This window comes from Stenella coeruleoalba (genome assembly GCF_951394435.1).
Source record: "Stenella coeruleoalba genome assembly, chromosome: 18".
In the NCBI taxonomy this organism is placed as follows: domain Eukaryota; kingdom Metazoa; phylum Chordata; class Mammalia; order Artiodactyla; family Delphinidae; genus Stenella; species Stenella coeruleoalba.
In genome coordinates, this window is record NC_137164.1 from 23,154,131 (window position 1) to 23,176,517 (window position 22,387).

Sequence of the window (22,387 nt, forward strand, 5' to 3'; positions counted from 1 at the left end):
AATAGAAGTCCTGTATTATAAAACAGAAGCAAGTAGGAATGGAGTGGGAATTCTAGCGATCCGCTCCTTGGACCTTCCATGTCACCTCTGTAGAGCTGACGGGGTTCCATAAAGCATTATTCAGAGATGGTGGACCCTACCCAGCACCCTCATTTTTAGACGACTGATCTGAGGCTTAAAGATGTTATGTAACTTGCCCCAGGTCAACTAACTGTTAGTGGAAGAGCTAAGGCTAAAACTTAAGCATGTAGTATGTCCCCTACCACCTCATGACCACCTCTCGTTCTGAATTTGAAATGGAAAGTGATCATTTCAAGCAAACAAACCCAGTGGTCAGTTGGTGATAAGGAACAGAAGTTAAAGAGTTAAGTGTGACGATAGTTGAACCCGTGAGAATGAAAGAACTCTGATCAAAGGAAACAGAGAAGAAAAAGTGGTGACTGAGCTTTGGCAAAAGTACCAAAGTTAGAGGATAAAAGGAGAAAGTAACCTTCTTATCCATGTGTACTGGGCCCGCAGAGGGAAGAAAAAAACCAATGAAGATGAGATAAAAAATCCGGAGGAAAAAGACCAGGACTTCTTATGTAACAGAAGCAAATGAGGCAGACGGTTTAAGGGGGCAGAGTCAGTGATGTCAAATATCACATGGTACGAAGACTGAGAAAATAGTCACTGAAAATCTTTCAAAGGATAGTTTCATCGGGTGATTAATGAGAAAGCTGAGGTTTCAGGTGGTGAGACAGGAGATACAGTGGGTATGCACCATGTATTCGAGAGGCTTTGCAGCCGAAAGCAAATAGCACTAAAGTTAAGCAGGTCACAGGAATAACGAAGTGAAAGGAAGAACGAAAGGCTTTTATCAGGCTGAAGAAACCGTATTCTTGGTTCTTAGGGGCTTGGGTAGGTGTAGGGGAACAAAAACAGAACAACAGCAAAGCACAGTTCTAGCTCAGTACGTTGTTTAAAAAGAGCTTTTCTAAATGGATAAACTACTTTGACCATTTCTTAAAGTAATTGACAAGGACTCTTCGAGGGGAAATTTCTGCCTTTGAGTAGCTTAACCTTTAAGAAGTCTAAAAAAAAACCTGCATGATATCTAGTTTCAGATATTGAAAAACCTCTTCTTCCAGCCTTTTAATGATTCCTTCTAAGTATCACAGAAATTAGAGTTAAAAGGTAGACTGAGAAAAGATTTATTAGATAACCTTGTTCATTCTCCTGCCAAGTGCAAAATTGTTACTTATTGTGCATTTTCTAGTCTGCAGTGCTTTTTACTGTGTCAAGTGAATGGTGTTCTCACCACTTCCTTTGGAATACTATTTCATAATCCTATTGATCTCACTGTGCGGAAACTCTTGATCCCCATCCTCATGTTTCCTCCCTACTGTGTACTTTGTACACCATTAACAATTTGTCCTTAATAACCTCCGTCTGCACTGATCCACGTCCAGTTTGCAATCTCTAAGCACCTGGAACACCTTCGCCAGTAGACACGTAATTCTTCAGGACATATTACAACTATCAGGATAAAGGATGTGTATGTGATAAAAGATAAAGAGTCTACTAATTTTACGTTTCTAATGATGAAAGTTTCCTTCTATATTCCAGAGATTTGGGGTAGGAACGAGTCAAAAGGACAGTGGGGGCTTCCCTGGTGGCGCAGTGGTTGAGAGTCCGCCTGCCGATGCAGGGAACACGGGTTCGTGCCCCGGTCCGGGAAGATCCCACATGCCGCGGAGCAGCTGGGCCCGTGAGCCATGGCCACTGAGCCTGCGCGTCCGGAGCCTGTGCTCCGCAACGGGAGAGGCCAAAACAGTGAGAGGCCCCCGTACCGCAAAAAAAAAAAAAAAAAAAAAAAAAAAGGACAGTGAAGTTTTTAAGAAAGGGGCAAAGTCTTTCTAACTTACGATCCAACATCCCAGTAAAAGGTATTCCCCAATTACTGAAGAGATAAGTTGGAACATTCTGGGTGGAGAATGTGAAACTCTTAAGGTAGGACCAGGACTTAGACTTGAAGCATGGATTTATAGAGTTAGAGATGAAGCACAAACTAGATATCCTCTGATATCCTTGAAAATGTGCTCCCACGTGGTCAATTTGTCCCTTTTGTGATGGGTTCTTCTCAGAGAAGGTTTTGGCAGATGTCCATTTGAGGTTCTATCCTGTGCTCCCAAGACAGTGGTCCTGGCTTCACCAGCTTCATCCTCACGGATCTTACAGGCTGATCATGCCCCCATAGAGGGGCCCAGATGGAAGCCTGAACGCACAGTGGATTACGTTACAGGAGAGGAACAGTGAGCTTGAGGGAGCCATCTCTTTTATATCAAGCAATAAGCAAGCCTTTTCTTTGTCCCAGAGGGAGACATCAGGGTTGTGTGCTACAAACACTAACTTGAGAAATGGGCCATAAAAGAGCTGTCAGGGCCTTGCTTCGAAGTTCAAAAACCTGTGGATCCTACTTTCTCTCAGATATCTTGACAATATGTCACAGAAACCTTAAGTTCAAATTTGGACAAATTATCTTCACCCATACTTGCTTCTTTCTCTTGTTTTCCTTTTCGTGGAGGCACTGAGTCATTCTCAACATTTTCCTCATCCACCAGGTCATCAGATTTTTTTTAGTTCTACCTCTTAAATATCTCTTATGTTTCGCCCTCTGCACATCACTGACTTGGGTTCTACCCTCGTTATAAAAAGGTCAGAATTAAATAGGCTCTAACCTGGCATCCCTGCCCCCACTTCCACCTCCTGCAAACCAGTATCCTAAAATGCAGAATTGTTCATGTAACTCCTGTGTTGAACACTCCTCACTCATTAAACCTTCCAGGTAAAATCCGAGCTCCTTATCCCGGTCCACCTACTTCTCCAGCTCCATCTACTGCCATTTCCTGTAAGCTTTCTTACAGACCTTTTATAAGAATTGCTTGCTGGTAAGCATGCACCTCTTGCCACTTTTAGACCCAGTATCATTTAAAACGTAGCATTCCTTGGCATGTGGTAGGCATGTAATATATGTATGCAGCATAAATATTTATTGAGCGGCTGAAAGTAAAAGTAGGCTTAGCTTAAATGCAAGAAGGGTTTGACTTGGGGAATTATTTAGTTCCACCTTCTCTCTGTGTACTCCCTTTAACCAGTTATAATGATGGAGCTCTTTTGACAGACATTGGATGATAATTTAGCTAAATGAAAACACAAAAAGAGGGTACGGATATTGCTTATATCTACTTTGAAGACAACCCCAAACTCGCCACCTACTAATAACTGTAATTCTCTTGTTAAATTAAACAGCTCTACTACAAATACCGACAAATCAAATTAATTTTACTTTTCTAAGGAACCAGTGAGTCATGAGTCATTACAATCCTCCTCGCCTTTTTTGTTATAGTGGGAAAAGATAAAAGCACGGCACGTCAAGTGGCTATCTAAAACTACTGTCCTGTCTTCTAACCCTTAAAACACACCCATATTAACTTTAAATTATGTCTCTGGCAAAACGTATAACAAAAGCATTCACCCATCTCATTAATTCTGTGACTCTGTCAGCGATAGTCTGAACTTTTAAAAAAATTTATTAAAGTATAGTTGACTTACAATGTTAATTTTTGCTGTACAGCAAAGTGCTTCCATTACACATATATATGTATATGTGTGTGTGTGTGTGTGTGTATATATACACACACACACACACACACATACACACACACATTCTTTTTCATATTCTTTTCCATTATGGTTTATCACAGGATATTGAATATAGTTCCCTGTGCTACACAGTAGGATATCGTTGTTTATCCATCCTATAAATAACAGTTTGCATCTGCTAATCCCAAACTCCCACTCCACCCCTCCCCCAGTTCCTCCCTTCCCCCTTGGCAACGACAAGTCTGATCTCTGTGTCTGTGAGTCTGTTTCGTAGAGTCTGTTTCGTAGAGTCTGTTGCTCCGCAACGGGAGAGGCCACAACAGTGAGAGGCCCGCGTACCGCAAAAGAATAATAATAATAATAATAAAAGAACTAAAAATAGTCGAGCCTCAAATGTTTCACATACTGGCTTGTTGTACAATTCTTCATTTCTAGTTTCCAGAGAAAACGATTTACCAACCTTTGCTTTATCTACCTTTTGCAGTTATGTATAAGGACATAGACTCACCTTAAACACTCCTAACAACAGTTCTATCTCACCTTCCCAATAGGCCCTGTTTCCCCACACACTCACACAAATTACTTGCATAGTATTATAAATGAGTCTGTATATGCTTTTCAGGACATTTTTTCATATTTGAAATAAAAACTTTGTTAAAGTAGCTAAAGTCAAATAGTTGTTGCTAACAGTTTTATCAAAACATGGATTAAAAACGTAAGATAATTGCACAAAATGTGCCACTTTTGCAAAGAGTTACTTAGTTTGCTGGGAGCAGTAGCTAGGAGGCTAAGTTTTAGAATTACTTTTCTACTCTTGGGCAAATAGATCAATCACTTATAAAAGTTGATCTTCAGTTATAAATGGACGTGATGACCTCTTTTGTAGAGTTTAAAAGACCTGGTGGCTTTTGTTGGAATGCACAGAATCTACGTAAACACCTATATGTTTTTGTTTTTTAACTTTATAGGAAATTAATGTGTTGACAGTCGCATTGGTCAACCAAGACCGAGAGAACAATATTGAGAAAAGAAGCCAAGGCTTAAAATCAGAGAAAGAAGCTCTGCTGATCGGTAAGGAAATTCTGTTTTCCTCATCTGTTGTCTCGTAGGTAATAATTCACTTACACAGTATTTAAGTAATTCACCTCCAACTTGTTAATGATTTAAAAGCTTGGTCAGAGGTGGGATTAACTTCATCAAGATTGTATTACACACATTTCAAATTAGGGGCATGCGAGCCAGTGGGGACTTTGCTCTTCTGTAACTATATATATTAGTTGGTTATCCAACATAAAACTGAGTACAAGGAAAACAGATCAACTTGCATTTCACATGTTATAAATCTGAATTTCAAAACGTGGACACAACTGGATGCCAGGTTGGGTTCAGTGCGAAAGTTCCACACCAAGCCAGATCCCCAGGCTTGGGCGCGGCCGCGTCCTGAGGTCAGTCCCAAGGCCAAACCTGAAATGCTGATGATACAGGGACATCTAGACTACAGTGCTAGGCCAATCTAGGACAGTCTAGCCAGGCTTCCCTGCACAGGTCTGGACTCATTTATCCAAGATAAATAAGACGAGCTGGCCACTAAGGAAGGGGAAAGAAGCAGCAAGGAAGTTGCTGTTCACCTAAACATGTTCAGTTGCCCCACGAAATATATCTAAGTTGGCTTTTTCTTTGTCAGGACCAGAGAAAGCTCTAAATATTCTCTCTTTTCTTATTTATTTATCTTTTATTGAAGTATAGTTGAATTACAATGTGGTGTTAATTACTGCTGTACAGAAAAGTGACTCAGTTATACATATATGTATACATTCTTTTTCATATTCTTTTCCGTTATGGTTTATCACAGGATATTGAATATAGTCCCCTGTGCTGTACAGTAGAACCTCGTTGTTTATCCATCCTGTATATACCGGTTTGCATCTGCTAACCCCAGACTCGCAATCCAACCCTGTCCCCACTTGATAGTGATCAGTGTATACAAAAGCAGTACTGAGTCTCATAAGGAAGTCTTCTCAGTGGGGCTGTGGTGGTACCGTGCCTGGGACCCCACCTTTGAAGCCTGTATATTTAAGGCTGTCTCCAGAGTTCTCAAATCCAGAGAAGGAGAAGCCACCAGCTTCACTCCCTGATGCACAGCATTGATTCAAGCTGCACCTTGGCACTGACCCCAGTGTTAGCCTCCAAGTTTAGCCTGGCTCCTCTATGGCATGATTAAGAGTGAGGAACGAGGCTGTTGTACACATGAGACAAACTGTTCTTCTGTGGTTCGTTATCTGGCAGAAGTACCGCCTGGTTGCAGTTTCTAAATATTGCATGCGCTCCCCTCAAAATGACAGGTACATCAGGTCCTGTAGAAGCTGGCACAGGAGGAATTAAATTCAAAAGATAGTCCCAACTTCATCCATCATCTATAGATTTTTTCAACTACAAGGTTATTGAATATGACATCAACTTAGAGCTACTCCAAGGAAAACCAATTATTTTTTTCCCTCTGTGATGATATACAGCTGTGATAACATGCCGTGCACAAATTTCATAAGACATGCTGATGTGCTGTCCGTTCCAGGAACCCAAAATGAACCTGTATGTAGTTGGCAACTGGATTTTTCTCCTATTGGAAAATGTGTCAAACTCTGACAACTGTTTCTCTTTCGCTCAGTGTGACAAAGTTGTGATTTCCCCCATGATACTTTCAGGGTCTGAACAGAGCACATAATTAACGATCAGCAGTAAACTCTCCCTCTTTAAGTCTGAATAATATAGACCACTTGACGGTAAAAAAATGGAAATGGGTATCCATTCTCTTTATTTCCTTCCTCTCACAATAGACTGCTGCATCTCCTTTTATGTTCTACTTGAAGAACATAGTTCATTTACAATATCTGCTAAATAGTTACTGTATCTATAGATAGATGGATAGATTATAGATATACACACACACTGTTATTTTACATATATAAATTTATTTACAGTATTTATATTATATATAAATTACTATAGGTGTAGACACGCACACACATACACACACACACACACACACACAGGTCTTCCTCAATTTATGATGGGGTTACATGCCGATAAACGCATCATAAGTTTAAAATATGTAAGTCAAAAATGCATTTAATACACCTAACCTACCAAACGTCGTAGCTTAGCTCAGCCTACCTTAAACATGCTCAGAATACTTATTAGCTAACAGTTGGGCAACATCTAACGCAAAGCCCGTTTTATAATAAAGTGCTGAATATCTCATGTAATTTATTAACTACCCTCCTGAAAGTTAAAAACAGAATTGGTTGTGTGGGTCCAGAATGGTGTGTCGGTTGTTCACCCTCATGATCGTGTTGCTAACCGGGAGCTTCGTCTCAATACCGCCGTCCAGCATCAGAATATGATACTGCATATCACTAGGTGGGGAAAAGATCAAAATTCAAAATCTGAACTATGGTTTCTACTAAAGGTGTACTGCTCTCGCACCATCATAAAGTCAAAAAAATCGTTAAGTTGAACCGTTGTAAGTTGGGGACCATGTGCGCACACACACACACACACACACACACACACACACGACACAAACATTTTTTTTCAATCAGCCACCTCACAAGTTTTAAAACAATATGCTTTACACACTGTAGGTTAATGGGAGTAAATACGAGGGTTACGTTTATAACATGTCAACTCTGCTGAGGTCTCTAATACTAGAAAAAACTTAAAAATTGGTAAATTCAACTTTGTTTGGAATTAAAAATTTAGTAAGTCGGGATCTTCAATAAAAATTAGGTACAGCCAACTCCAAATTTTCCAGGCCTTTTCTCTCACTTTTGGTCTCTTAAACTGGTCCCTCAGATTAGCATTTGAAAGTTCAGCATTGAACAAAAGAAAAACAGCATGTGACACTCAATTTGAATGAATATATGAGACTGTTTAGGTAGAAGGGAGGCTGGAGATGTAAGGTTTGGTTAAATTTAGGAATTTAATTTTCCCTCCATGTCTCCATTACCTCTCCACCACAATATTTTATTTTACTCTGTTTAATGGAAGTTTTATTACAGATGTGACTTCCTGCCCAAGCCCTACCCCCAAATTCCTAGGTACTTACCCTGTTTTGTAGTCAAAGAGAGAGTAATCATTCAAAAGAATGCCAGGGTAGAGAAGAGTTTCCAAGACTGGCTAAACGGATCTTGCCGAAGGGTGCAGTTGTCCCCGCCATTAAACGTGCCTCTCTGCTAATTGAGTTTGGCCGTTCATGTTGTGTAGAAATCTAAATGTTGGGACCATAAAGACCTCTCCTGCAGCTTCTGGAATCCAGATAAGGACTGTGATAGAGACGGAATGACAGAATATGGGTCCAGGACTGCTCTGGACCAGGCTAGAGAGAGAAGGGAGTTTCTGGTGCTGGGTCTACTCTTTTCTGAAGAGTATTTGTGGGGAGAATGATTCTGGGAGCCCCCTGAACTTCTGATACATCTGGAGGGGTCAGGAATACTCTGCAATTTCCCTGGAATCTTCCCTTGGAATAACTAAACCCATATATAGGATACAGTAGGCCTGCTCTAAGTCACTCTAAAAGGCTAGGAGCACAGCAGAAAATCTCCCTTGTATTGGAAATGCTTATTGGCAAAATCTTCAGCACATGTAGATGCCTATATATGTGCTATACGCAAATATATTCAGGTAACCCCCTGTTGGGACACACAGATGTTATATAAAAAATGCACAGTGGCACAAATCTTGATTGCCTGGAAGAGAAAAGGGGAGTGAAAGATAAGCTATTCAAATGGATTTCATCTACAGAACACATAAAACTGAGGCTACAGCTTCCTAAATAATGAGCAATCCTAGTTATTTGTGACATTAATTTATCTGGGCAAAAGAGTATATTCTTTCCAGAGATTCTCACGACCGTTTTATAAAATTGGTGTCTTTAAGACATATAAATTTTATATACATTACAGAAGATCAATGGAATTTCATCAGTACCACTACTTGGAGCTTTGCAGATTTCGATCCTGAGTCCCTTGGGAGAGCCGCCATGCTACCAAACTTTCTGCTTGACAGTGAATAGCATCAAGTGCTATGTTCCAACTCAACTAAAGTAGCTAGGCCCTTAGGAAGCACTTCATTATTGATTGCTGGATTATTTATTATGCAATCAATCCTTGTGAAGACAGGTTGGCATATAATTGAACCTAAAAGAATTACATTTTTATGGGAGTTTTGGAGGGTAGCATTTTATATCTCAAAACTGTATGGTAACCACACATTAGGTCAGCTTGACATTGCCTAGTGTCTATGCCAGAGCTCCTGGTTCCTTCCACACGTGCCCTACATGTTGGATTTGGCATGCGTTGAACTTGTGTGGGAGAGGATGAGTCAGTACTTCTGGTTTAGGACCAAAGCTTTGGAGCTGTGTTTGGTTGGAAACTCCTGGCTATTGTTATGAAGGAGAATGGATCAGAATTTTTTACTGACAGGCAAATAGCTCTGAGGAGATGTTGACAGTCTAACCCTGGGTCTGTATCACTCCATCTTCTCTTGCTCTTTAATTAATTCCAACACAACACATTTCCAATCCCAGCAGCCCTGACAGGCACCCTGTCAATGCTGGTCATCATTGTAAATCCCATCCAAATATAGTCCAAACCTTCTCAACAACTCTGTTTATAAAGTTGCTGTTCCAGACTCCCCCAGGCTCCGGAGAACCATCCTCACATTCGTAACGATCAGGCAAACTTCTTCACGTACCATCATGACTCCTCTGCGGATCAGGACATACATATTATGGGGAACCAAGATGACTGTTCACATCAAGCCCCTCCCCTCCTACCACCACCACCACCATTTCCATCACTCTGACCATTTAACCCATCTCCTCACAGCCAGCCTATATCTGAATTGGAAATGTCCCCCCATATACATGGGTGTTAGGAAGCAGATGAAGGAGATGTAGAAAAAAACACTTAAAGAAGGTTGAGTGGCGACTTTTTGGTGTTTTCAGTGAATAGAGTTGAGGCTATATTTAATCTGCACCTGAGAAAAGTTATCTGGGGAGTGTGTTCTTGTCTGAAAGCTACTGACCATAAAGAATGAGTCATTGACCTAAATCTTGTTTCCAAGATGCAAATGTCCATATCAGTAAATCAACAAACATTTGTCAAGAGCCTACTCTAAAAATTACCAGCCTTCATTGTGGAAAAGAATCATCTGGGCAGCCTGTTTAAAAGGCAGAATCTTTGTCCTCACACACAGAGATTCTGTGTATTGTAAAACTAACATCCAAGGTGATACTGAAGCAGTCACCTCTGGGACTGTGTTTTGGGAGCTAGTGGCCTGCCATGTACCAGGATGTATCTTAGCGGACGGTGGTGATAAGGTGATCTCTTCCCTCAAGAATTTTATAGACTAGTGAGAAAGAAAGTAGTTAATGACCATGAAACTAAAATCAGAAATACAGAGAAGGAGCTATTTCTGCTGCAGATGCCTTGTGGGAAGAAAGGACAGTTGAGGGAGCCCTAAAGGATGAATAGCGTTTCCTCTGGTTAGATGGGGAGTTGTCAAGGCCATTTCAGATACAAGGAACAATTTACTGAAAGGCCCAAATACAGTCTCAGGAGTTTAGTTAAAATAAGACAGAAAGACATATTTTTTAAAAAACTAACTGTACAAGATCAGGTATTATAAGCACCGAATAAGTAGAAAAAACTGCTTTTTGGAAAATTAAAGTTTTTTAGAATCCCAAGGCACTTAGAAACATCAGACCAAACCACAAGTGTTTGATCCCTCTTCTGCTACCCACTCCCACTCTTGTCTCTCTCCACTTCTCATAAATGCTTTGTCACTCTGCAGCCACCCACAGACAACTGTCCCCTAGTGGCTTAGTGGGAGACCCAGATTTCACATAACCCCTCCCTGATGGCTCTCCAGTCTTCTGGTCAGTCCTCTGTAGGTTTCCAGCTAATATGACTGTGTCTAGAGACATCTATTCCTCTGCAGAGCTGAGATTCCTGGAAACAGATCCAAAAGAATCTTGCTGTGATTTATGTCAGAGTGTTCTGCCTGTGTTTTCCTCTAGGGGTTTCATGGTATCCAGTCTTACAGTTAGTCTTTAACGCATTTTAAGTTTATTTTTGTGTATGGTGTTGGAGAATGTTCTAATTTCATTCTTTTACACGTCAATGTCCAGCTTTCCCAGCACCACTTGTAAAAGAGACTGTGTTTTCTCCACTGTATATTCTTACCTCCTTTGTCATAGATTAATTGGCCATAAGTGTGTGGGTTTACCTCTGGGCTTTCTATCCTGTTCCATTGATCTATATATCTGTTTTTGTGCCAGTATCAATACAATTTTAAGAATAAGAGTCCATAAGAGAAAAAGAAATCTGTATATTATGTTGAGATATGTTCCCTCTGTGCCCACTTTCAGGAGAGTTTTTAGCCTAAATGGATGTTGAATTTTATCAAAAGCTTTTTCTGCATCTATTGAGATGACCACATGGTTTGTAGTTTTCAGTCTGTTAATGTGGTGCATCACATTGACTGATTTGCGGATACTGGAGAATCCTTGCGTCCCTGGGATAAATCCCACTTGATCCTGGTGTATGATGCTTTTAATGAGCTGTTAGAGTTGATTTAGTAGTATTTTCTTGAGGACTTCTGTATCTATGTTCATCAGTGATACTGGCCTGTAGTTTTCTTTTTTGGTAAAATATCTTTGTCTGGTTTTGGTATCAGGGTGATAGTGATAGTGGCCTCATAGAATGAGTTCAGAAGTGTTCCTTCCTCTGCAATTTTTTGTAATAGTTTCAGAAGGACAGCTGTTAACTCTTCTCTAAATGTTTGGTAGAATTCTCCTGTGAAGCCATCTGGTCCTGGACTTTTGTTTGTTGGAAGTTTTTAAATTATTGATCCAATTTCAGTGCTGGTGATTGGTCTGTTCATATTTTCTGTTTCTTCCTGGTTCAGTCTTGGGAAATTGTACCTTTCTAAGAACTTGTCCATTTCTTCTAGGTTGTCCATTTTATTGGTGTATAGTTGCTCATACCAGTCTCCCATGATCCTCTGTATCTCTGTGGTGTCAGTTGTAACTTCTCCTTTTTCATTTCTGATTTTATTGACTTGGCGCCCTCTCTCTTTTTTTCTTGATGAGTCTGGCTAAAGGTTTATCAATTTTGTTTATCTTTACAAAGAACCAGCTTTTTGTTTCATTGATCTTTTCTATTTTTTTCTAAGTCTCTATTTCATTTATTTCTACTCTGATCTTTATGATTTCTTTCCTTCTACTAATGCTGGGTTTTGTTTGTTCTTCTTGCTCTAATTGCTTTAGCTGTAAGGTTAGGTTGTTTATTTGAGATTTTTCTTGTTTCCTGATGTAAGCTTATCTCACTATAAACTTCCCTCTTAGAACTGCTTTTGCTGTGTCCCATAGGTTTTGGATCGTGGTGTTTTCATTGTCATTTGTCTCTAGGTATATTTTTATTTCCTCTTTGATCTCTTCAGTGATCCATTGGTTGTTGCAAACATGTCTAATTGGTTTCCCAGTTTCCCTTTTGTCTACTCACCATACAGCAGCTTGAATGAAAATTTGAAAACATAATTCAGCTCATATCATGCCCCTGCTTAGAACCCTTCCATTGGTTTCCTGCTATGTTTAGAGCTTAATCCAGCCCCCTTAAACTGGGACCCTACGTGATCTGGCTCCCCACCTACCTCTAAACACATGCTACACCACTCTGAAGCCAAGTTTGTTCCTGCCACCCCATTTCCACCTCAGGTCCTTTGCACTCGCTGGTGCCTGTACCTGAGTCACCTTCCCCCAGGCTCTCTGTGGCTGACTCCTCTTCATCTGACACACGGACAAATTCACCTTCCTTGACCTCCTATAAAGCAGCCCTCCACCAAGCTTGAGGATACTCCCCACTCCTGTCCTATTACCTGTTTTGTTTTCTGCAATATGCCCATCACTCTCTGAACATATCTCCTTTTTTAATCCTTGCATTTATCGTCTGTGTTGCTTACCTAGAATATAAGTTCTCCAAGAGCAGGAACCTTGTCGGTCTGGGCAATGCTGTGTCCCTAGGACCTTGGCATCTAATTGCTGCTAAGGAAATGAATCAGTAAAAATCTGGCACTACTTGGTTAATTTAAATGTCACTCCCTTGGTCTCGGTGACACCTAAACATGAGAATAAACTAGATGATGTTGGCGGGAAAAGCTCAGAATGCCTTTATGTGCTTGTTTAAATGGGCCTCTTCCTGATGAGGGATTTGCCACATGCTGTCTGGAGCTGGTTTGTGTATCTTTCTAAAGTAGTGTTTCAGGCCCTAAACTGTGCAGGAAACTCAAGAGTACTGACAGCCTCCTCTCTTCCTTCTTTATTTTCTTAAATTAGCTACTTACAGTTGTATTTTCCACTGTTGGGAAGCCCATTCTTCAGTGTGGAGACCTCGCTTCTCCATGGGACCAGCCAAGACCAATTCTCGAGTCATCCCTTTGGAGACCCACCCGTTCAGTAGTGGCTGAGTTCTCCACCCTCAGTTCCTAGTGTTCCTTTTACCCAGCCTTTACAGTGTTTATGGTCTTCCAGAGAACCATAAATAGTTTCCAATTCTGGGTTTGTAGCATTTTTCATTGGATTTTGAGTTACAACTATCCTTTTTTTTTTTTTTTCCCCATTCTCAGGAAACATCCCACTTCCTTTAAAGGAGCTTAAGCAGAGACTTTAGTTTGATTGTTTAGGAAGCTTCCCCGAAGTGAATCTGATCCAGAGCCCGGGCCTAGAAACCACCTTTTCTCAGACGCCGTGACTGATGCTTCTGTGATGCCACTGGCCTGGGCAGGATCAAGGGGGGGAGGAGGGGTGCAGTACTTGGAGGAGGATGACTAAGGGTGTTCCCATTTCCACTGCCTCTCTAGCGATACTGAAGAACTTGGTTGCCATCCAGAGGAAGAGCTTGGAAAACCTTTATTTAACTACCTGCTTTGACCCCACATGTCTTTAGTGGCAACTGCTCAACTTTTATAAGGAAAAGCTAACGGCGTGTTAATATCAGCTACCGCCAAGATGGTTCTAAATGCTCTCCTAGGGAAAAATACTCATGTCCGGATTAGGATTTCTCATCTGATTTTAGAAAGATACATAGAAATCACATGTGCATTTTCCCCTTAGCTTTATGAGCAAAGTAGTTTCAATAAAAAGTTTCCATGCCCAAAACATCCAAGTTAACTCTGTCCTGAATTCATAACAGGATGAGTTAAGGGCAGGAATCACTGATGAATAATTCCTCGAAGTTACCTGGTATTTGAAAGAGTACTACATCCTTGGTTAGTACCGGTAGCAATTTTTAAGGTTCTTATTTCTCCTGATTTGTCAATAATAGAACAGTAGAAATTTTAAAGAAGTACACTGGCCATTCTCAGTTCTAGAGGATAAATTCATTCAACACACATTTATTGTAACTGTATACTATATTCCTGCTACTGAACCAGAACACACAAATACTGTCTAAGGGCAGAGTTCCTTGCGGTTACAGACCCAAGATTAGGGCTGTGGGACAGTAAACAGTGAGGGAGGCCATCATCACAAAGGCAAGAAAAGCGGCCACCCCAGGTCCTCCCACTTCTGGTATCCCTGAATTTCCTCCTTCATCTTCTTAGGTCAAGAGTTGTCTGGGCTTCCCTGGTGGTGCAGTGGTTGAGAGTCCGCCTGCCGATGCAGGGGACACGGGTTCGTGCCCCGGTCCGGGAAGATCCCACAGGCCGCGGAACGGCTGGGCCCGTGAGCCATGGCCGCTGAGCCTGCGCGTCCGGAGGCTGTGCTCCGCAACGGGAGAGGCCCCAAGAGGCCTACCTACAGCCAAAAAAAAAAGAGTTGTCAGCCACTCCCCCATAGCCCCCACCCCCATCCTCTTCTGAACCATCCTATTCATTCTATTGGAGGCACTTAACTAACTTCCTGTCACACTCCCAGGGGCATTTATAGGAGAGGCTGCAGGTTAGCCAGGAGATGTTGATGATTCTTTGTCCTGTAGGGATATTAACATAAAAAATGTTTTTCTCTATTTGCTGGGGCCCTGGGATACTTGTAAGGCTGCTCAAGCCCGTCTACCTTCTGAGATACCCCCTTGTCCCATGGGAAAAGCTCACACATTCTTGTCACCCAAAGGCTACAGCACCCCACCGCCTCCCTGTGCTCGGCTGGCACAAAGCCAGATTAGTCAGTCTGCTGCCTAAACGGACGTCCAGCCAAGGAAAGGAATGTGCTTCGCCGCCTTGCAGGGCCCCCCCTCCCCAGTCTCTACAAGCCGCTCTCTTGAGGCGCTCCCTGGGAGCATCGCATTTAAGAGAAGAGAAAAGCTTCTCACTGGGAACACCCTTGCCTTCTCACAAAGCCAGCCAGCACTGACTACTCCTCCCTTCCCCGTCCTCCTTTCCTCCTCATAGGGGGCAGGGGTCTGCCTACCGTTTGTTGGAGGCTCTCTGTGGAAAGCAGTAGACATAGCACCACTTGTCCTCGGCCTGGGACAGCAGGGAAAGCCCCACTCACCATCCTGAAATAGAAGCAGTTCCCCTTGGGAATTCCCTGGCAGTCCAGCGGTTAGGACCCGGTGCTTTCACTCCTGAGGGCCCAGGTGCAATCCCTGGTCGGGGAACTAAGATCCCACAAGCCACGCAGCATGGCGAGGCCAAAAAAAAAAAAAAAAATCAATTCCCCATAAGAATTCTGCCCCCTCTCTCCCACTTAAGGAATGCAAATGGAAATGTTATTTTTTTAAATACTTCTGTTCTCATTTATTTTCTAAGTAAATCATTCATGGGATTCTGTACTTTAACTCTTACTGGTAACGCAGTTACTTATAGTGCTACCTCACGAGATTTGAGAATTTCAGACACAGGGAAGTAGTTGCCAGGTCTATACAGTTAAAACATAAATTAACAAAGTGGTAGGAGGGGGACAAAACAATCCCACTTACGTATATTAAAAATGGCTATTTGCCACTTAAAGAGATTAAAACTACCATTGTTACCTTCTGTCATCACCATTATTTCATAAGAGAAGGACATTTTAACAAAAAAGGAAGAACATAATCTCAGAATAAAACAGTAGTTCTTTATATTCCAGGGAAAAGGTCAATCTCTGAAGACTGGGGTTTTAACTTTATGGAGAAATGTAACTAATCGTCTCTGTGTTCTTCATTTCACTGTCCACCGAGAACCCACATAAAAGCAGTGTTCTGAGGCTAGGTCTCGAAAGTACTTGTGTAGGCTCTGGTTCTCTGCTCTCAGCCTAAGGATAAACTGAGAACTTTTCTTTAGAAACTGACACTCATCCAGGGCATCGCAGGCATCACACCAGAGATCAGGGGCCGTGAGACCCTATCCCAGGTCAATCCAAGGCCACCCTGCAATTCATAGCATGACGTAGTGCAGAACGATGTGCTCGGCCTATGCTTGCCCTGTGGGTCTGAAGCCTCTGACCTTTGGCTTTCGAGCACCAAAGCATCACAATAAACAGAACGTTGAGGCCTTATCCTCAAATTTGATTCATCTCAAAGCCTGTTTCAGAGAGAAGCCAGAAGTGTCCGTCGGAACCCAGTTTCTTAACACATAGAAGGATACAGCCTATGGAGTTGACGTCCTCATTTTCACCATTTTGATTCTGGTTATAAGAGCAGGGAGGGTAGGAGGGTAGGAGGGTAATGCTTTTACGTCAGCCCCGACGCTACCGTTCAGCTTTTCATCCGTCAGTACAATGTTGACAGTTGAATTTCACGATGGAAAAGCCCTCTGATTTATAATCAGACTCCAGCCAAACCGTCCATTCCTGGGCCTTTTAAAATGATCTTGTAAATTACAGCAGCCAGAAGGAGAGAGCAGGCTGGCTCCCTTAAAACAACAGCGAGATCCAGGGGGAGACGGCAAGGATTTGTGCTTCCCTCAGTGGCAGTGAGGGGAAATAGGGATTAAATACTCTTTGTAACTAGCAGCTGTAATGATCAGGGGAATTTGACACAGCTGTAGGAGCCGTTTTCATACTGCAGAGTCTAGCGAGGGAAAGAAAAGGGATCATTTTATCCTTCCAATAACTACAATTTTATATTGGCAAATCAAGCATAAAATTGGTAGTTGAAATGCTTCCAGGAGTCTTTGTTTAGAAATACCTTCATTCATCCATGTGTTTTCTTAGAGTCTCGCTTTTCCAACTACTGTCGTTCCAGGAGACAGTGTTCTGTTGGCCGTGTTACCATTACCGTCTTCAAAATGTGCAATTATTGAATGCTTGCCGAGAGCCGTTAGAAAGGGCAAGACCACGACTCAGCCTGACAACACTGTCCCTGGGGTCAGATGACGTTATTCACCTGAGACTTTCATTTGCCTCTCAATAATGTTCAGTGTTTGTCTTTTTAATTCAGGCATCATATCAACGTTTCTTCACGTCCACCCTTTTGGAGCCAATATAGAATATCTCTGGTCATACATGCAGCAGCTGGACTCCAAGGTAAGTCCTTTTTCTCAACTTGCATTGCTAAAATATAGCGTGTTGATTGCTGGCTGCAGGCCGAAGCTGCGTGAGCTGCGTTAGGGATGTAATAGCGTATGGAGGTTGATCTGTACTTCTTCACAAGAACTCAGTTTCCGGTAGAGAGTTGTCTTCTTTTCACTTGCTTTTGTCTCTGTAGAAAGAAAAGCAGTTATCGAAAATAACAGTTACTTTCAGCACATGCCAAATTCCTTTGAAAAGCATATGAGGGATTTAAAAGTGCAGGTTGGCCTGAAAGTTCCCACAACAATGGAGAAATCCTGTCAGGGCGACTGATGGGGCACTATCCTTAGACCATATTCTCACAGGAGTCTATGTGAAGGGCTCCACACAATAGAGGAAAAATCACCTCAAATAACATAAAACTCTGATATGACTCTCAAGAAAACTGTATTAATGGTGGTATTTTAGGATCATTCTCCAAATGGAAAAAAAAAAATGACTACAAAAGTTCCTCTCAGCTATGCCCCTCGAGGGTCATACCCAGGGTCAGGACATCACTCCTCATTTCCGTGAGGCTAGTTTTTCTCCTCTGCAGACCAGCTACCCTCCTAGCCCACTGGGGTGTTTGTGCGCCGAAAGAGAAGGGACAGAAAGAGCTCAATTTATGTATCAAATTCCAGTGAACAGTGAGAGGGGCCTCTGTGAAAATCAAGTGATGGCATTAACCAGTACTGCCTTGGGGAGCCCTGGAAGGGGACAGAGATGCTAGGCCTGTCACTGGGCAGTTTGCTAAGTGTCCTGCTGAGAAGGAAAATGGAAGTAAGAAGCTCTTCCATAGAGCACAGCAAAGCGCCTGGGATGTGCAGGACCAGGCCCACAGCTCGCTGACCTGAATACACACACATACAGTCATTCTGAATCTTCAGTGGTCAGTATCGATTACACTGCTACACTGTCATCTAATTTTGATTCAGATGATCTTACCCATTCACAATCCCACAACCGCCTGACCTTTCTTTTTCTTTCTTTTTTTTTTTTTTACATCTTTATTGGAGTATAATTGCTTTACAGTGGTATGTTAGTTTCTGCTTTATAACAAAGTGAATCAGTTATACATATACATATGTTCCCATATCTCTTCCCTCTTGCGTCTCCCTCCCTCCCACCCTCCCTATCCCACCCCTCTAGGCGGTCACAAAGCACTAAGCTGATATCCCTGTGCTATGCAGCTGCTTCCCACTAGCTATCTATTTTATGTTTGGTAGTGTATATATGTCCATGCCGCTCTCTCGCTTTGTCACAGCTTACCCTTCCCCCTCCCCATATCCTCAAGTCCATGCTCTAGTATGTCTGTGTCTTTATTCCTGTCTTACCCCTAGGTTCTTCATGACATTTTTTTTTCTTAAATTCCATATATATGTGTTAGCATACGGTATTTGTCTCTCTCTTTCTGACTTACTTCACTCTGTATGACAGACTCTAGGTCTATCCACCTCATTAGAAATAGCTCAATGTCGTTTCTTTTTATGGCTGAGTAATATTCCATTGTATATATGTGCCACGTCTTCTTTATCCATTCATCCGATGATGGACACTTAGGTTGTTTCCATCTCTGGGCTATTGTAAATAGAGCTGCAATGAATATTTTGGTACATGACTCTTTGTGAATTATGGCTTTCTCAGGGTACATGCCCAGTGGTGGGATTGCTCGCGCTTGACCTTTCTAATGGGTCTTATACTTCAGCTTTGAGAGAAGTCATCTGGAACAGAAAGTGTTTTTCAGGCATAGAGATCCATGCCCTCTTATTCTCCTGCAGCTGGTGACAGGGTAGACCATACAGAGTGAGATGGAAGGAGGAGACTGGAAGAGTCTTGACGTTCAGAATCATGTTATTGCCTTCCCTGTGGCCTCCCCTCACTTCCATGGGGGGAGGGGAGGGTGACAGAAAACGGTCCTTTGAACTCAGATGAAATGAGGAGGAGTGATACGATGTTACTTTGTTGAAAGAAAGCTTTGAAGGCCTGCTTTGTTTTTCCTTCTCCAATACCATTCTTCATAATATCACCACTACCTTTGCCTGGAGGATTAAATGAAAGGCCACTTGCACCACTGTACTTGGCATAGAGTAAGCCCTCAAGAAATGATTCCTATTGTTGCTATTATCCTTCCCTTGTATTGTTGACATTTCTTTCCTTCCCTTTCTGGAAATCCCAAGTGGGAAGCCTTTGTGAAGAAGCAGTGGTTGTTTCAGTATGAGCTGAAATGGCCAAGGAATCCACTCATCATTCGTCTAAGAATTGTAGGGCTCCTGTCTCCTCTGGCCCATCAGTGCAGGTTGACGATCTGTATGTCTATGAAATGCGCTTGCACGTGTGAGTTGCATACGTGTGTGTGTGCACGTGCACGTCCAGGTATAATTGATTATTTGATGGGTAGGAGCTCTTGTTCTATTCTTCCCCGCAGGACAGTGTCCATCATTCACTCGCTCGGGTGAGATCTGTGTGGTCTCCCTCAGTAAGGAGAGAATTCACACACCTGGTCTCTGGTCCTTAGATGATGGGCCTTTCCGGAAGGGATTCGGTCAAGGGGAATTCCATTTCATCTCAGACTGATACCTTTATTTTAGAAGATAATAAAGAAGGTATTTCCCTCACAGAGGAAATATACAGGGTCTCGGTCTCTCCCAGACAGCCCTTCACCTCCTGGACAGAACGCTCAGTGGAGCTGTCAGATTCTTGCCTCACGCCTGAAAATATGTCAAAACGTGTTCTGACTAAAACTCCTGGGTGCCAGGGATTGGACCGAATATTCTTTCTATCCCAGTGAGGCTGAGAGGATACTTAGCCTTTTTAATCCAGAGAGCAAATTACTGCTATATGCTGGAGTTCCATATCCTTGGGGCTTTAAGCAGAAAACAAAATAATGAGAGGTTTGCCCTCTAAGTATCCACCGGGGCCTTGTACCTGCACCGACTGCCAGGAGGCTCATAATCCTGGAGCTGCCGCCAGACCCCGACGCTGAGGTTCTCCTGCACAGCGGCCTGGGGCACCTGCTCTCGTTAATCAGCAACGAACCGGGTGTCAGGGGGCTGCTGCGTTAAAGCAGGGGATTCGGCCTGGGCTTCGCAACACAGGAGGTTTGCTGACTCTGTTGAAAGAGCTTTTTAAAAATTCCACTTAGCACAACACAGTTTCCTTGAGATCAGACAGCATCACTGTTACCACGACTGTTGTTAAGATAACATTTAGATTCTGCCTTCCCCTGTGCTGACGGGAAGAAGGAAAGCAGGCTCAGTCCAGCCTGTAACAGAGCCGTTTTTCTTAGGATTTCCCCAAAGGCCACAGCTGGGTATATGAATGATCAGAAATGGAAGGGGAGACAGGAACTGATTTAAATTAGTCTGGGCATGTAAATTGCACATGGGTCCCTAAAACTGTGTATCCCCAAACAGGCCATTTTCCAGTTACATACTGTTTCTGCTCTTGAGAATGATATTTGCATATTACTTTTTCTCCTCTGCCTCTTCTAAACCACTCTCATTCGCTCAGCTTTCTTGTATCAGAAATATGTGACCAAGTCAGAAAGTTGCATTCAGAGGGAGGCAGGGCCGTGGTGGTCAGAGGAGATGGCTTCTTGAAGCTTTGCTGAGTCAAAACTCATGCCTTGGGGGGTCTTCCCTGGTGGCGCAGTGGTTGAGAGTCCGCCTGCCGATGCAGGGGACACGGGTTCGTGCCCCGGTCCGGGAAGATCCCACATGCCGCGGAGCGGCTGGGCCCGTGAGCCATGGCCGCTGAGCCTGCGCATCCAGAGCCTGTGCCCCGCAACGGGAGAGGCCGCAGCAGTGAGAGGCCCGCATACTGCAAAAAAAACAAAAAAAAATACTCATGCCTTGGGCACGGGCAGGTAAGCTCTTCCACACAGGCAACACTGTCTTGAAAATGGTTTCTGATCAGTATCTAGAACCTCTCACATCAGCCCAGAGCCGTTCAAGGTCACTCACTGATCCTAGGAAGGAAGCAAGGAAGTCACATTTGAACAGCAGCAGATGAGCATTTTCAGTCTTACAGTCAAGAGGAGGGAGTCCTCTGATCTTCCCCCAATTTATGTATCGTCTAAGAGATTAAGACCCAGTTCTCCGAGTGTGTCTGGCTCCCGCCCCTACATACCGGCAGCCTCTTCCCAAAACCCACGAAGTGGAAGATCTGATTCTGAAACCAGACTCAATGTAATGTGGCCACAGAGACTGGAGTTTTCTAGAAAGAGTTGCCATTTTTGGCATGACACCGTGTCTGGTTGAGCACTCGTGAAGTGTTCATTTCCCACCAAAGGGGCAAACCATTTGCATTTGTATACTAGAAGCATACCTCTGAAACACAGACTAACTTGTCAGTTCCAAGGAGGTTCAAATCAGCCTTAATTGAAGGGCATTCTTTCCCAGATGACAGCTAGCTAGGCAGTAAGGTTGGAGAACATGTTCCAAGTAGTGTTTGTAAGATTGCCCACCTGAATAATCTTTAATAGTATGTATATTCTGGTGTTCTCCTCAATGGCCACCTGTCACAGTATGTTAATGAGTGTATGAGTTTTCTGTTGCTTAGACAGGCTATCGTGAATGTGTTTTCTAGACATCACAGCACCTCTGGAAAGCATAAGGCATGTGAAACTTTGGAGGCAACGAGACTTCCATCTGGCTGCGGGAAAAGTGGAAAGGAAGCTGCTCTTTCACAGCAAGAGAAATTGACAAGGTCACCAGGGACCAAGTCACTGCTTTCCACAATCTCAGCACTGTCTAGGGACTAGGCAGAACAGAACGGGGAGTGGCCAGGGCACAAAAGAAATCTAAGAAAAGACCCTGCTCTCAAAAAGCTTGTAGTCTAGGGGCTTCCCTGGTGGCGCAGTGGTTGAGAGTCCGCCTGCCGATGCAGGGGACACGGGTTCGTGCCCCAGCCATGGCCGCTGAGCCTGCGCGTCCAGAGCCTGTGCTCCGCAACGGGAGAGGCCACAACAGTGAGAGGCCCGCGTACCGCAAAAAAAAAAAAAAAAGCTTGTAGTCTAAATGAGGAAATGGTATATTTATGAACTAACTTGAGAATCAGATGTCAACTAATAAAGTGCTAAATTTGGCAGGCAGATAGATACTGAGTGAAATAGGAGTTGGAGAAGGGCGAAGTACATAAGGGTCATGACCACCAGGCGGTGCCCTTGAGTCCGTGTTCATGCTCCTGGTTTCCTCTGGGGCACTTCAGCTGTCCTTG

At 42.9% G+C, this 22,387-nt stretch overlaps 1 protein-coding gene and 1 long non-coding RNA gene across 10 annotated transcripts in view; one reads left to right on the forward strand and one right to left on the reverse strand.

Annotated features, from left to right (window-relative positions):
* The window catches only part of ENOX1 (ecto-NOX disulfide-thiol exchanger 1), a 609,053-nt gene that overhangs the window by 567,483 nt on the left and 19,183 nt on the right, over positions 1-22,387 (forward strand). For all 9 annotated transcript variants that reach the window (XM_079902712.1, XM_079902713.1, XM_079902711.1 and 6 more), the window contains 2 exons: positions 4,614-4,716; positions 17,061-17,146. In XM_079902712.1, the coding sequence (XP_079758838.1) occupies positions 4,614-4,716; positions 17,061-17,146 (189 nt within the window). The remainder of the gene's footprint in view (positions 1-4,613; positions 4,717-17,060; positions 17,147-22,387) is intronic.
* Positions 17,207-22,387, reverse strand: part of LOC307176513 — a 28,011-nt gene continuing 22,830 nt past the window's right edge. The window contains exon 3 of the long non-coding RNA XR_013824804.1: positions 17,207-17,321. This is a non-coding gene — a long non-coding RNA (uncharacterized lncRNA). The remainder of the gene's footprint in view (positions 17,322-22,387) is intronic.